Source organism: Opisthorchis viverrini (assembly GCF_000715545.1).
Source record: "Opisthorchis viverrini unplaced genomic scaffold opera_v5_259, whole genome shotgun sequence".
Lineage (NCBI taxonomy): Eukaryota > Metazoa > Platyhelminthes > Trematoda > Opisthorchiida > Opisthorchiidae > Opisthorchis > Opisthorchis viverrini.
In genome coordinates, this window is record NW_008751914.1 from 42,725 (window position 1) to 57,428 (window position 14,704).

The following is a 14,704-nucleotide window of genomic DNA, read 5'->3' on the forward strand; positions in this document are numbered from 1 at the left end:
TTCAGGAAGCTGACCTTCCTGATAGTCTTTGATAAAGTTCAGTCTGTGGTACCCTTTTCCTGGTACTCGCCAATGGGTAACCACAGCACAGCCCCACATATTTGCACAACTCCATTCGACCAAGAATTTTCCAAACTCGTCTTCGTCCTCTGGAAACGAAAGTTGGAATTTTCAGAATCCTGAAATATCATACCCAGTTGATTCAGTCCTCTCGCTTCTCGCGACCTCATAGGTTGCCGGGTATGCTTGTAAAACCATGGTCGCATTGCTTACCGCCCTATCTAATTGCTTTGATGTTGTTTCGAGAATAGGAGGTTCTGATCGAGCTGTTTTGAACTGGTTGTATAAAGATGCCAGTCATCCCAAATTCCACCTTAAGAGAGACTGTTGCCGGTCGAACACTAACATTAGGTTATTACCTTCGGTAGGAATCGGTTGAAGTCAAGAGGTCTGACAAACACCGTGTAAGGCATAAGACCGCATTCACTGATCTTCTGAGCAGTGGCGTGGACTCTGCTTGGGTATTTAGATACTTTTTCTATCTCCGTTCTCGATTGATTTCCAGTAGCCACCATCTGCAACATTACCTCTTCGATGTTTTATTCTTCAGATAGAGCGTGCATTTACTGGAACATTCGTATCTATTACCGATGCGCTTGATGCCCATCAGCTGATTTTAGCAACATTTCGGTCACATGCATAGGACTCGACTGGTAGGAGTCTCACGATTGATTAGACAGTGTTTACACCTTGCGTCACACCATATCGGTTCGGAATCTGACTACGGTCTGACTTTAAGCGGTTACGACCAGTTAGGCGACTCTGTAAGAAAACGCACGGTGACTGGGATTAGAGCGACCGACTGAAGCACCCAACTGATGCATTGTTGGTATGCTTCCAAACCAGTAATTTAAAGGTAAGCTATCTGGCACTATGAGGTTGCAGAGAAACCTAGGTTAAGCCGTCAGATACACGCTTGAGTCTATAGGGACGTGTAACTCACTGTCCGCCCTTTCTCTCATGTACTTCTATATCTTCCTCCCACCCTTATTAATAATGCATTTGTCATTCGTCCGTTTGGACTGACGACATCCTCCGTCTTGCAGCGCTCATGACCGCGATATCTGCTGGTCAACCGAAACCGACAGTCTAAGGCACCCCAATATCAATCTTTCGGCCTCGGTGCCCGTTCTATCTGCCTGCTTTTAGTGTTCGCACTTTTAAGCTAACAGAACAACAAGCTGCTCTCGCTCTCACACTGGACTCGCTTTGTATTGATGTGTGCGGTGTATCAGAAACAAGCATTCAAGCTGCAAGTGGTTGAGCTAACTGCCCCATCACTCTCCACTCGTTTTCGGCCGCGCACCTCTGGCGATCTAGAGGCCGCGGCCGCAGAATATGCACAGGTCGGTGCCTATCTAAGTCGCCTGGCAGAAGGATCCTTGCTTGTTTGGGCACTCGTTGATAATCGCCCTTCTATGGTTCACTTGGCAAAGTCCCTGAAGAAAGCTCATAATTGGGAGGTTGATCGCTGTTCGTTTATCGTTTGTGCTTGCGCCCCAACCGACTGTAGCTCTGATACCATCGACATAAAGTTTTATGCTAACTTTATCACTCTGTTACGGTGGGATAAAGCCTCAGGTGTCGTCGTGGTTGCTGCAGATCTGAATGAACAAATGGGCAGAGTTACCGCATCCTAGTACAATTGAGTGGTTGTCTTCGATTGGACTCAGTGCATGTGGACAACGGCGAATGATTCATCTGAGTGCCAACCACAGATTGTGTTTATTCAGTACCAACTCCCGAAACAATCGAAGTCGTTGGGCTATATCGTGCCTTCCAAAGGCGTACCAGCCACAAGCCGAAATCGATCACATCGCAATCAGTTAATAATGGCCATGGATCGATTGTTGCTTGTTATAAAACACTGTGTGGATCCTGGCCATAGGTCCTTCGAGAATCTCTTCGCTGTTCATTTTTCAGGACACTATAAGGGCGGGTGTCTCACCAAATGAGGTTGACAGATCCTGAAGTTAAACGAATTCATCACAATCGCCCTCTAAACTTTCTTTCAGATATTCCACAATCGTATATCGACTCGCACTGGAATGCGATCGCCGCTTCCTTGCATAATGCCTGGAGTTTCGACTGCGGCATGCTACTACGAGCTCCACTCAAGCAATGGATATCAACCACGACAGTGAAGCTGCTTGAATCTCGAAAGATCTTCCCGCCGAGCATAAATCAGCCCGGTTGATTAATTAAACGTCACTTGAAACCTAATGTCGACCGTAGAACCTGGTGGCCATGAAAGGATAAAGAACTAAAAGAAGCCAAGTTTACCGAAAATTATTTCGGTTTTTCGGCCGCGCACCTCTGGCGATCTAGAGGCCGCGGCCGCAGAATATGCACAGGTCGGTGCCTATCTAAGTCGCCTGGCAGAAGGATCCTTGCTTGTTTGGGCACTCGTTGATAATCGCCCTTCTATGGTTCACTTGGCAAAGTCCCTGAAGAAAGCTCATAATTGGGAGGTTGATCGCTGTTCGTTTATCGTTTGTGCTTGCGCCCCAACCGACTGTAGCTCTGATACCATCGACATAAAGTTTTATGCTAACTTTATCACTCTGTTACGGTGGGATAAAGCCTCAGGTGTCGTCGTGGTTGCTGCAGATCTGAATGAACAAATGGGCAGAGTTACCGCATCCTAGTACAATTGAGTGGTTGTCTTCGATTGGACTCAGTGCATGTGGACAACGGCGAATGATTCATCTGAGTGCCAACCACAGATTGTGTTTATTCAGTACCAACTCCCGAAACAATCGAAGTCGTTGGGCTATATCGTGCCTTCCAAAGGCGTACCAGCCACAAGCCGAAATCGATCACATCGCAATCAGTTAATAATGGCCATGGATCGATTGTTGCTTGTTATAAAACACTGTGTGGATCCTGGCCATAGGTCCTTCGAGAATCTCTTCGCTGTTCATTTTTCAGGACACTATAAGGGCGGGTGTCTCACCAAATGAGGTTGACAGATCCTGAAGTTAAACGAATTCATCACAATCGCCCTCTAAACTTTCTTTCAGATATTCCACAATCGTATATCGACTCGCACTGGAATGCGATCGCCGCTTCCTTGCATAATGCCTGGAGTTTCGACTGCGGCATGCTACTACGAGCTCCACTCAAGCAATGGATATCAACCACGACAGTGAAGCTGCTTGAATCTCGAAAGATCTTCCCGCCGAGCATAAATCAGCCCGGTTGATTAATTAAACGTCACTTGAAACCTAATGTCGACCGTAGAACCTGGTGGCCATGAAAGGATAAAGAACTAAAAGAAGCCAAGTTTACCGAAAATTATTTCGGTGGGAATCCGTGTGACCAGTCTCAAGAAAACTGTGATCTGCGAAACTATCATTGATCAAACTAGCATGACTATCTTCTACAAAAATGGACACCTTGAACAACACTCAATCGAATTATCGTGATAGGCTGGCACTAGCATCATCAGCGTGACATCAGTGTTCAACATTGATGCTTCGGCGTCGTACAACCATGAAAGTCTTATTGCGAACAAAATAATAAAAATGTACAGGGAAGGGATTTCGTGTTAGTCCATCACAATTATTACGAGGTATTTACACCTTCAGATACTCATTCAGGCAACCTGGATAGAAACTGGCAACAGGAACGTCATTGATTAGCATGATTATCCGTGGTTAGCAACCATATCCTGCAACGTCTCCAACCAGACACAATGGGGATCACGCGATCCCCATCCTGAATCTATGGTTCTCAAACAACGGCTGTCGGATACCTGAAGACATCTCAGTTCCGCTGCTCGAACAGGCCAAGTGTCACAGCCATACAACAAAACACCCCCCACTATAGCCTGATACATGTCCCTTGAGATTCAAGGATATGCCGCTCTGGCGCCATGACTAGCAATAAGTTACTTCCCCATCTACTTTCATCGTTTTCTTCATAATAAGGCACGGAAGCATCAGTGTTGAACACCAGCGTTGCACTGTCATCCTCGTCTTGCTTGTAGTGTGGGTTTGAGCAAACGCTGTAGCCCTGGTTATGCCTTTATTCCCTCCATATCTGTTATGAATTTTGAATTGAATTGAAAATTGAATCAGACCAAAATGCCTTGGTGCACGTTATCGTGACAGTGGCGCTCGCGTTACTCAACGTGCCGTTGAGTTTCTTCTAACACTGCCAAACCAACCATGTTGCTGATCTTTCACAAGTGAATCGATTCAATGCACTTCGTCATGACTGTTGGAACATGTTCTTTAGCCTCATTTGGTCTCATACTCCACGCCGGTATTATGAGTGTACGCTTATTATTGTGCGAGTTATCACTGCACTATTGCTGACGTTCTCAGGTGCATGTATCATGTGCCCGTTAAACCACACGCGGAAAGTTTTATAAAACAGCTGTTTTCTTCATCCACGTGACGTGGTCCCCGGTCGATCTAATACTTCAAACCGGCTGCATGGAGGTCTGTGATGACAACCGAATGGTCGCCATCAATTAAACTGCCTAACTTCGGACCTTTAAAAATCACACTCAACCCATTCAATCACTTGGCCGACCTCAAAGAATCTGACCGGTTTATGGCAGCAAGTCCGTCATGTCCTGCAAATTGCTCGGGTTAATAGCACCCCAAAGTCAAGTGTTATAATCTCACCCGTCTAGACTTCCTAGGAATCAATATGCTCAGTGGTCAAAGCAGGAATTTACTGACAGGAAGGTCCGTGGTTCGAACCCGATCTCTGCCTCCAATTCCCTTGCTAGGCTTGGGCGACCTCATGCTTCCTTCTGGTGGCATGGCAGCTAGGCACCGAAGGGATGTTACAGCTGGACCATTTTTTGGGGCAACATGGCAGTATCTCAACCCTCGTGCCTCTTTCGGGTGGCATGGCAGCCAGGCACTGAAAGGGTGTTACTGCTGAACGGTTATTTATTACCACTCCGCATCTGTTCATAGATCCGATAGGGAACGTTTTCAAAATACGACCTCGTTATCACCTCTTACTTGCTACAGTCACTGTTCGGCATACGGAGTGTACTATCAATGACGAATGGCCTGTGTAGACTTTTCGGAGAATAGTATAGATTCTCTGCACTTTTTTGCTGATGCGGCAGTCATCGGGCTGTAAACGTCATAGGATGGCAAGGCCGGTTTTCGAGCTCATGATCGGAATAAGTGGCCGCATCCCACAGTCACTCCCATCAACTGTAGTGGTTAGACAGCGCCGTTATCATTTTAGTACTCGAATTTCCAGTACATCTTAAAGCCTCCAAATCTGATCCTGCATGTGGGAACATAACTTATTATATCCTTTTAATTTTGATTTTTTTTAAGTGTTGGGAGCCGCAAACGGTGAAACTCAGTGGGTGGGCTATCCTCTCACTCATCAACCCATTAAGATCCTCCAAGCCAAGACCAGAAAGCAAAATGCCCGAATTGTGTCATTCGCCTGTCCAGCTGATTACTTGCATCTCAAACAACCGCTTCTAGGTGCTTGGTAGTTTTAGTCCGAAATGCAATCTGATGTGAACTTCATTTGTCTGCCTTTCGCTGAGTTGGTAGGAACAACCTAAGGGGCTGGACTCCCAATCAGCATCCTATAGATTTGGTGGAGTTATGCACACCAGGATTGGGCACTCCTTACGGCAGCTTGACTTCACGTCGAGTCATGTTTACATTCTAAGTGGAACAGATGAAGAGAGATGTGTCACTTACATCAAATAATTTTGTTGATTTTGAACCCGAAGCCATAAACACTAACGTCAGTGGATTTAGTGGCACTCAGCGGACAAAACCGAAAACTCGTTCTTCTTTCCTGCTACCCCAGAATCAACAGACACAAACCGGAATGATCAGCTGATTTAAACAACATTATCATCGATTTTTGTTTATGAAAGTGCATAACTTTACACCGTGATCGATATGATTAGCATTATGAGGCTTCATCTTTCTGCTCCTCCTGCTCCCTTTCCATGTAGGAGGCGTATTGGCTGTGATGGGTTATTTATACTTAGCGTTCTCTTGTTCAGCGTTACACCTAGCCTTCTACTTCCCTTGCGACATTTTGCCCACTTGTTGGAGACTGACTAGACACCCAGTCCGATTTCGTCCACATTTCTTATGCACTGTTTCCCGTCCTAAACGTTATCGAAGCCCGACAGAATGCATCGGTTCTTGCACAATTGATTGCAAGTTGATGCACTTGATCGTTCTGGTTTGTCTTCCTCGGCTTTGGCTATATCCTTGTACCGAAAAACCTGGTGAGATATCTGCTGATTACAGTCGATTGGTGTCATGTGACACAACACACTATCGATTTCCTGGGTTACTCATGTTAAAGTGGATGCCATCCGCCACCTAGCCTCCTCTCACGTGTGTTGGTCGATGATACTCAACCATGTGTGTTTGACGACCAGTGGATCAATATCTAGGCAGTACATATATTTTTCCAGCGCACTTCCCCTTGACTACCCGCCAATTACCTTTGACCCATATCGCTCATTTGAGCGTGATGCAATTTCTCCCGTTGGTATGTGGACACTGGGCATATTTCACGGCAGGGCACCAAGCCCTTAAGATGGTGACAAAGTTGTAGGACCCTGAAACTTCCAGTACGATTGGGAAGTAATCAAGATAAAAAAATGCCATTTGTTCAGCCCTATCTGGAACTCCATCATCGAAAACTTTGACACAGTGCCCTCGGTGGAAACTCACTACGTCTGCAATCTCGTCATCGACAGCATAACATCAATGTTCAGCACCAATACTTCCCTGCCGTACAACCATTATTTATTTGAAAGCCTTATTGTGAAAAAATACTGTCTCTTATTCTATCAACCATGCTGTTCCTTGGTACTATTCTGATACTCTTCTGAATCGCTCAGTGGCTGCTCAGGATAGCGCTGCTCTCAAGGCTCCAGTTTCAAAGCTGAACGATTCCATCCCACCTAAGCATCACCATATGACTGGGTGTACTTCAGTTATCGTGTTTCTCTTAGGTTTTATCACAGGTATGTGCCGAAAACACGCCACAGCTAGGGGTTATCCCCATCTTTCATGCCTCGTCGGGATTGACTCCATCCACCGTTGTTTAGAGCCACTAACGGCCATCTTGATGAACCCCAATATTTGCGGCAAATGAAACTTCTTCCCAGGTCTCTTGATCTATTTCAGCCCGTCTTCTTCCTCCAGTGTCATGCGGGCGTTTGTCATTGTTCTGAACGTTATCAAGTGGCATGTTTTTCTTATCTTAGCAATGATATACTTCGGCTAGTGACATTGCACTTTTCACGCCCCTCGCTTTTCTCAAGTAGGAAATCAGTATTGTATGTCTTTTACCAGCTGTCAACCCAAAATATAAGTTGGTTGTTGGTACAAGGTTTCCCATACATTCCGTATTTCCGGAGTTAGTGATGGTGCGTTTTTCTGAGGAAGGATAGGTTTAAAAAGGTCTACCCTAAAGACTGCACACTCCGATCCAACGGTTAACCATGACTGTGGGCGAACTAATAACACCCTTTGGGTGCCTAGCTCCATGCCACCGAAAGGAAGCACGAAGGCTGGTATACTGCCAGGTTGCTCAAGCCTAGACAGGGCAAGTCGAGAGACAGAGGTCGGGTTCTAACCACGGACCTTCTGGTCAGTAAATTCGCGCTCCAACTACTGAGCCAGCTCGCCACCCGAGCGAACTATTCGATGCGGGAGAAATACAATTGAAACCCATCAAGAACTCTGTGCGGCTCCAAACGAATCTGCTATATACAATAGCATCAGAAGTGAGACTGAATGTTTTACTCTGTGTGGCACTCCTGCAACCAAGGAAGTGAGGCTATCGAGTCATTGCCACCGGACAGGATCCCTTGAGTAAGCCCAACCACCTGCTGCCTTTTGTGTCAAACTTTTGACTCAGAGGCTAGCTGCACGTCCTCCAAAACAAAACCTTCTCCCTCCACTGTCTTCAAGCTGAGTACCTCAAATATACCCCCTCCCACGGCCTAGGTAACAAGGAAGTATCAGTTGTCCTCCTTGTTCTTTATTCATCCGTTTTTCTTTGCAATCCCTCGCCTTACAGGCACACGTCATCTGTCTGAGTAGTAATCACCTTACTGGTATGTCTTAGCCGACCTTCTGCCCTTCAATATAAACGAAATAACGCTAATGAATTCTCGAGATTCCATCTAACTATCTCCAACGCCTGTGCATTTTTCAAAACCAACCTCCGCATCTCGACTGCTCTTGTCTGGGCCTGGGCCGCCTGGCAGTATGCCATCCCTCAGGCTTTCTTCTGGAGGCCTGGCACCTAAACGCCGGGAGGGCGCTATAGCTGAGACATCATTATTATTCTTATTATCGTTATTACTAAAATCTGTACTCTGTCAACTGCCTTGACCTTGTACTCTCCTAAAGCTGACATATATCATCTCTCCGAAACACGCATACAAGACTCAAAGCGCCCAAGACGAGCTCAGCTTTTTTACATTCCACCCTCTGGATGTATCGTGGAATGTATGATATGGAAGTTGTACTCAGCCCGGGAGCTGAACGCGCTTGATGAATTGGATTCCAGTGAATGGTCGTCTTTGCGCCGTTCGGCTGTTCGGTTCAACCGACGCCACTCTATAGAGAAACCGGTGCTTGTTTGCAATGTCAGATTGTACTCCGGTGGAATGCAGTTCTGGTGCTGAAAAGGACGCTTTCTATCGAGGTTAATCCGGACGGGTCCATCGAGCGTCCTTGCGAATGATATAAATACCCAAATCGGCCTTCTGAGTCTTGTGAAACTTGGTCGCTTCGGAGTCGATGCTCACTGCATAGACAGTGGAAGACGATTTCTCCGGTTATAAGCTGACCGTTACGAGCTGGCCTGTACGAGCTTTCGGCATAAGAGTTCATACTGTGTAACTCAGCGACCACTTAATGTGAATCAGTCGTGCATCCAATTAGCTCATATGGCTATCAGCCAGCGATAGAGAGCTTCTGAGGCACGCAATTTAATTCCAATCACGCCATTATACGAGTAAGTCTCTTAATTCGTTTTCCTCCTGGTCCTCGCAAGTCGGGGAACCACCATGGCTAGGTAGCATTGCTCTGAGCTAACTCAGAACGGGATGTTCACCTACAGATATCGATCAACAGGCGGCCCGATACCATCGCAACGCATATTCAACTTTGCATCAGGGTTTGGTATACGTACTTTGGCATTGCCAGTCCGATGTCCCTAATAGACCAGACCTATGTTTTAGAGGTACCAATGGCCAAATGCCAAGTTTTCGCACACCCTTCGAACGTGAGACGGTTGGGGGGTGCACATTTTTTATTACTAAAGCGGTATGGATCGCACCGTTGGGATGTATGCTCCACCCTTGACAGAATAACTGACATCATGCCGGCACCGTAGACGTCGACTCCAGCCAGCCCACATGAACTTATACCACAGTCAAAGTAATTAAATTCGCCTAGGATATCGACTGACTGGTCAGCAAGAATGGGGTTTGGGTTCAATCCCACCCAGTCTTGTAGTAGCAGTTTACACTCTGAAGGTGTGAAGCGCTTATCATACCGTGCAGTAGAATGATTTAGTTTATTTAAAATGACCGGCATCTTCGAATGATCTGAACCAAGGATACCACATACTCAGCGTCTGAATGCGAACTCCCCGGAAGCATCTCGATCCCGGTTATTTCAGAGGCAGGTAGAGAAGTTGCAAGCAACACATCGGTCTCAAAGTTGGAGGTGGATGAGGAAAAAGAATAGTCTTGTCTTACACTACTGGACCTGTTGGACTGCTTGCTGTATACTCCTGCACGCATGAAGGGTTCAAATACAGTACTCTTATGAGGAAAAAATTTATACTGGACACCTATTTGTGTCATCAGGCTTCATCATAGTTTTCCTGTCGATCGGCTTCTTCGATCCAATCTCCTCACAAAACCATACGCAGTTTTGAAACAAGCAGTGACTTGGCGATGAAATATTACCAACAATTTCAGTTACACTGATCATTGTCATCACCCTGTATTGGGACCCCGAGAAAGAATATATTATTGATCAGAGGCGGCGATAGTCACTGCCCAGCCGCGCATCAAATGGATTGTGTGCATCCATGCTATCGGTTTCAGTAAATAGCATCTCCCTGCGATCTCCCCTTTCAAGGTTTTCCTGTCGATTCTGGGTTCAGCGTCAACGTTATCAGCTACTGCCTTCAACGTCCAATTCTATTTTCGCACTGCTGGCAGCTACGATCACCACATAACCGGTGGACAGTTTACAGCCCATGATGGTGTTGATAACGTTCATCGGCTACAGGTTTCCTTACCAAAAATTTGCAGTCTTTGCTGATAAGTTGTGCTTCGAAGTGTTTTATGTGAACCATTCCTTCTAGTAGTCCACTATATCTTTTCCTTTGTTTTTTTCCGCTTATCTCCGAAGAACCTAGTCCAGCTAAGAAGCCGCAGCATACTGCGGGAACTACGAACCACCACACTTCGGAGGCAGGTGTTGTCTCAGATCCGCAAATCCGCGGCCCGTTGGCCACTGGTCCCCGGCGCCGGATCGGGATGGGTCCAGATGAGAACGGAGCCACAACCCTTATGTTCCTCGCAACGGACCGCACCAAGTAAGCTTCTAAGGCTAAGCAACACAAGTGTATCATCCGGTATTTGTTTCGTATCGTTCACCATTCCCTCTCTGTCTGTTTTTTCGCCTACTTCACACTAGACAATTCAGTAGTGACTCACTCAGTTTTCAAATTTCATGACCGCACAAGCGGAGACAGCGTACGATGGAGTTAGTTGGGCTACGCCTAACCCTAGAGCGGATACACTTTTACGCTTTGTTTGGTGAATAGGTGTTTCAGCTGGCTTATGATTCCAATACACTCCAAAGCAGCTTGTATTGCGCGTGACTGTGGTCCGTCATTGGATCCTAACAGGCCCTACTCAGCATTATCTGTTGACAATTTGTGCATACGCGGTTGAATGCACTATTTTTTAATCCAACCAGTATCCTCATTTGTGTACGGCTGTCAGTAAAGCTGTCGTGTCCGACTCATCAAAGTACATACAGGTTTATTTCTCAACTGCAGGGCATGGTACTACTGTATGAAGCCGAGGTAATATGGTTTCGTGATTCCTCGTAATATCCCAGATTTTCTATGGTGCAAAGTTAATTCGGCTAGTGACTTTCATCTAAACTAATCCCTGCATCTCACATGGGTTTATGTACATCCTGAAGGACAAATGCATCTCTCCATAGCCGCCGAACCATCGCAGGGCAACTGACTGCGGCGGCAACTTTGTCCGATAACCTCGGATGATGGTTAGGTTTCATTTCCCAAAAACCCACAGCCGACTTCGTTGTTACCCGACTTATGCCATCACTACCCTCTTCACTGGTTGACGACCCGCTACCACAGCAGTCTCCCAGGTGCGCTCCGAGTACCACAAAATCATTTCTTGTAGGGAAGTTTATCTTACTCGGAGTGAATTTTAACGCACTTTCGCAATCTCCTCTCAGCTACTCGTACCAGCAAGATTTCACATTTCACTGCGATATATATGTCAGAGTTTCAACTGTGTCCGTGAGCAACAGAGTTTATACAGATGAGCTGTACGAATAGGACAGATATCCACTCAAATAAGCTATCAAATAAAGTACTTAACTAAGGATATTTACTCTCATAACACGTAAACCTCATGAAATTCATCTGAGTGATCATCCCATCACTGGTAGACTAAACTTGTGATTTTCGTGGGAGAAGCTCATATTTTGGGGCTTTTGTTGGCTGGAAATGCGGGTGATTGTCGAAGCTCTCGCCTCTTTAACGTCATGTTCCGGATTACTGCTACGCCAAATGGCTGCTAATTCGCTGTTGCGTTCGACAAGCAGTGAAGCAACTGAAGTCATGCCGCACCGCGCTGTTCCAAGGTTTCAACCGACCATAGGAAATTATTCCCCCATAATATCCTCATCCTTTCGTATATCTTTTAAAACACGTAGAATTGTTACCCTTCATCGTGCATGTGACCGCCGAGTGCACAGGAAACTGGTGATGTCCATGCCTATAGATCTGTCACGTCAATCTCTGAAACGTTTATCATCGCAAGCCCGGTGTCAGTTGACTTATCATCGGGCTTGCATATAGACCAGCCCTACTATGAGGGGCAACTTTTCGAAGCATGACCAAGTTTACCTAACTCGCAGAGAATTTCCGCACCTGACTGACGATAAGCTTAATGATATGGCTTGGCTATTTTTGCGGGAGCGCGAGACCACCCAAGGCTCTTTTCTACTAATAAGACGCTTTTTATTTGAGGGCTTCGCCTTCGTAATCCATTTTTAACAAAAGAAGTATTGTAGCTTTTTTTTCTTGTCTGGGTTTTCCTTACGTGGAGGAGCACTGTAGCTAGATTTTGGAAAGAACCGTTTCTATTGGTTACTTCAAGGTAGCCGTTTGTGAAGTACGTCTCTTTAGGTTTCTGTGCGGAATCAGGTAAGCGTTTTTCGGTTTCATAGTGCAAGACGTCAACGCTCTGTTTGTTCCTTGCTTTTAGACGAACTCGACGCAAGCTACTGACAGTGTCAGAACTGCGTCGACACGGCCGGCGTCCCTCCGTCCCCGTGTCTGGAACTCACTCGCACACTTCTCGCCCAACTAAGTCGACCGACCTACCGGCCAAGAATTCATCCGATTCGTCCGAACAATGTCTTGTCAAAGGCCCACCCATGACAGCGGTTCCGAAATCCCCCAACACTTCCAACTCATCCAACATGATTGTTCAATGACCCTTACCTTGGATCTCACTGTCCGTTTTTTGTGAATATTTCCCCGAACCCAACCCTCCATGATTTGGAAACATTTACGGGTGATTCGCTCTGAATTGAAGAGGGCAACTCTCTGTACGTCCTAGTATCGATCCGCCCGAAATATGGCTATGTTGTTGTGCATCACAGTTTACGGTTGACCTAACCGGGCACCATTCCTATACAGTGAGCACTATCTCTAGGACACGAATCGTGTATCACACGCCGTTCTCGCTACATATGCCGAATTGTATTTCTGCCGCTGAGCCATTTTAATTCCTGTGGTCCTTCCACCGCCATGCTTGTGTCTGTGGCATCTAAGTTTCTGCCGCTCCCTTCTATATTGTGCGATCTTGTAACTCAGCAGACCGCCCATCGATCAAGGACGACCATCATTGCGTACGCTTCCTTTCCCACGTGACGTTGGTCTTTTTCCTGTACGTACCCACCCCATCAATTTCAGTACCATCACTCGCTTATGTCAACATGTGTAGAGCATTTCAAACTCCTTTTCGTCCCCTGTACTCACGCGATTAAACGCGTTTTCGTAGGCTGTCTGTTTGTATGTACGTGTTTGAAATTATGCCTTGTGATAGAAATGCGCAAAAGCAAAGAATGCTACGATCAACCATGCTCTTATGTTTCGTTGCGTTGACTCAGGCGGGCTCACCTGCGTGGTAAGGATAGAGCCACTGTGCTCAATCGGACGTAATACACGCGTCGTATTTTCGACTGTAAGTCTGTTGGGATAAGATGCGCAGAATCATAGGGAGTCAATGTACGTAATTGTGAAGTGAGGGCACCGTGTTCAGTGTATCAGCCAGTGGGAGATCGGAGGCTCTAGTAGGTCTGCATCTGCACGATTGTGAGAAGGATCGATGCGACCTTCTCGATAACGTAGGATTTCAAGTCAAAGTGTATGGCTATCTACGCATTAATTGTGGTACGTTACTCCATCTCTATGCTAACTTCGAAAAGTCAACTGAATTGGGACTTATTAGACCGGTAATTGTACTGTGGACGGTCGCACGCTATCATAATGGACAGAAAGTCCTCATAGGGGGCGTGGTTCTTTCGATAGCGAGAATACCGTAATTTTGTTCTAGGGTGCCACTGATTATGCAGTTTAGCTATGTTTCTGAGTGTTTTCAGCCACAACTATTTCCCCTCTGGGATCCCCCGTACAAAGGTCACTCCATCATATGCCCGGTCCTTCAATCCCCCCTTGAAGGCCACCTCTGGTGACTGATGATTCGCTCTCATTAGCATGTTCCTATGCACGGAGGACGACCATTACGTATACTGTACGTATATGGTTGTATTTTCAGGTCATCGGGGGGGGGGGGAGATGGTTCAAGCGGTTGAAGCGCGAATTTACAGACCGGAAGACCCGTGGTTCGAACCCGACCTCTGCATCTCGACTTCCCCTGTCTAGGCTTGGGCAACCTGGCAGTATCCCAGCCCTCGTGCTTCCTTCAGGTGGCGTTGCAGCTGAATGATTTTTTTCAGGTCATCTTACCACTGCATTCAGTATTTATAATATGCTTAGGTGGGGCGTCAGGCCCTATTGGGGCTCCTGGCGTTTCTGGAATACACCACTATTGAGATACCGCCCATTGGCTTGCAATCCATTCTTCCTGTGTTGTAAATCCACACTCAACTATGCACCTACGTCATCGTTATCACACATTTCGTTTGGACTATGTCCTGGCCCTCCAGGTTGGGGGTTGGAACATGTGGCGACTTGTTCCGTAGAAATGGTAGTGCATTTGCATTTCTCGCCAAACACCGCTGCCTTGCGGTTAGGCTTTTGAGCCAAAGGCTTTGGTTGAGGACCCTAATCGTCCTCCTGTCTAGGTGTG

The 14,704-nt window shown here is 46.4% G+C and overlaps 1 protein-coding gene across 1 annotated transcript in view; it reads left to right on the forward strand.

Moving 5' to 3' along the window:
* The window catches only part of T265_09123 (hypothetical protein), a gene marked incomplete at both ends in the record, with an annotated part of 36,869 nt that extends 23,406 nt beyond the window's left edge, over positions 1 to 13,463 (forward strand). Inside the window, 2 exons of the mRNA XM_009175120.1 lie at positions 10,470 to 10,656; positions 12,593 to 13,463. Coding sequence (XP_009173384.1) covers positions 10,470 to 10,656; positions 12,593 to 12,824 — 419 coding nt within the window. The remainder of the gene's footprint in view (positions 1 to 10,469; positions 10,657 to 12,592) is intronic.
* Between the last annotated feature and the right edge of the window lie 1,241 nt (positions 13,464 to 14,704).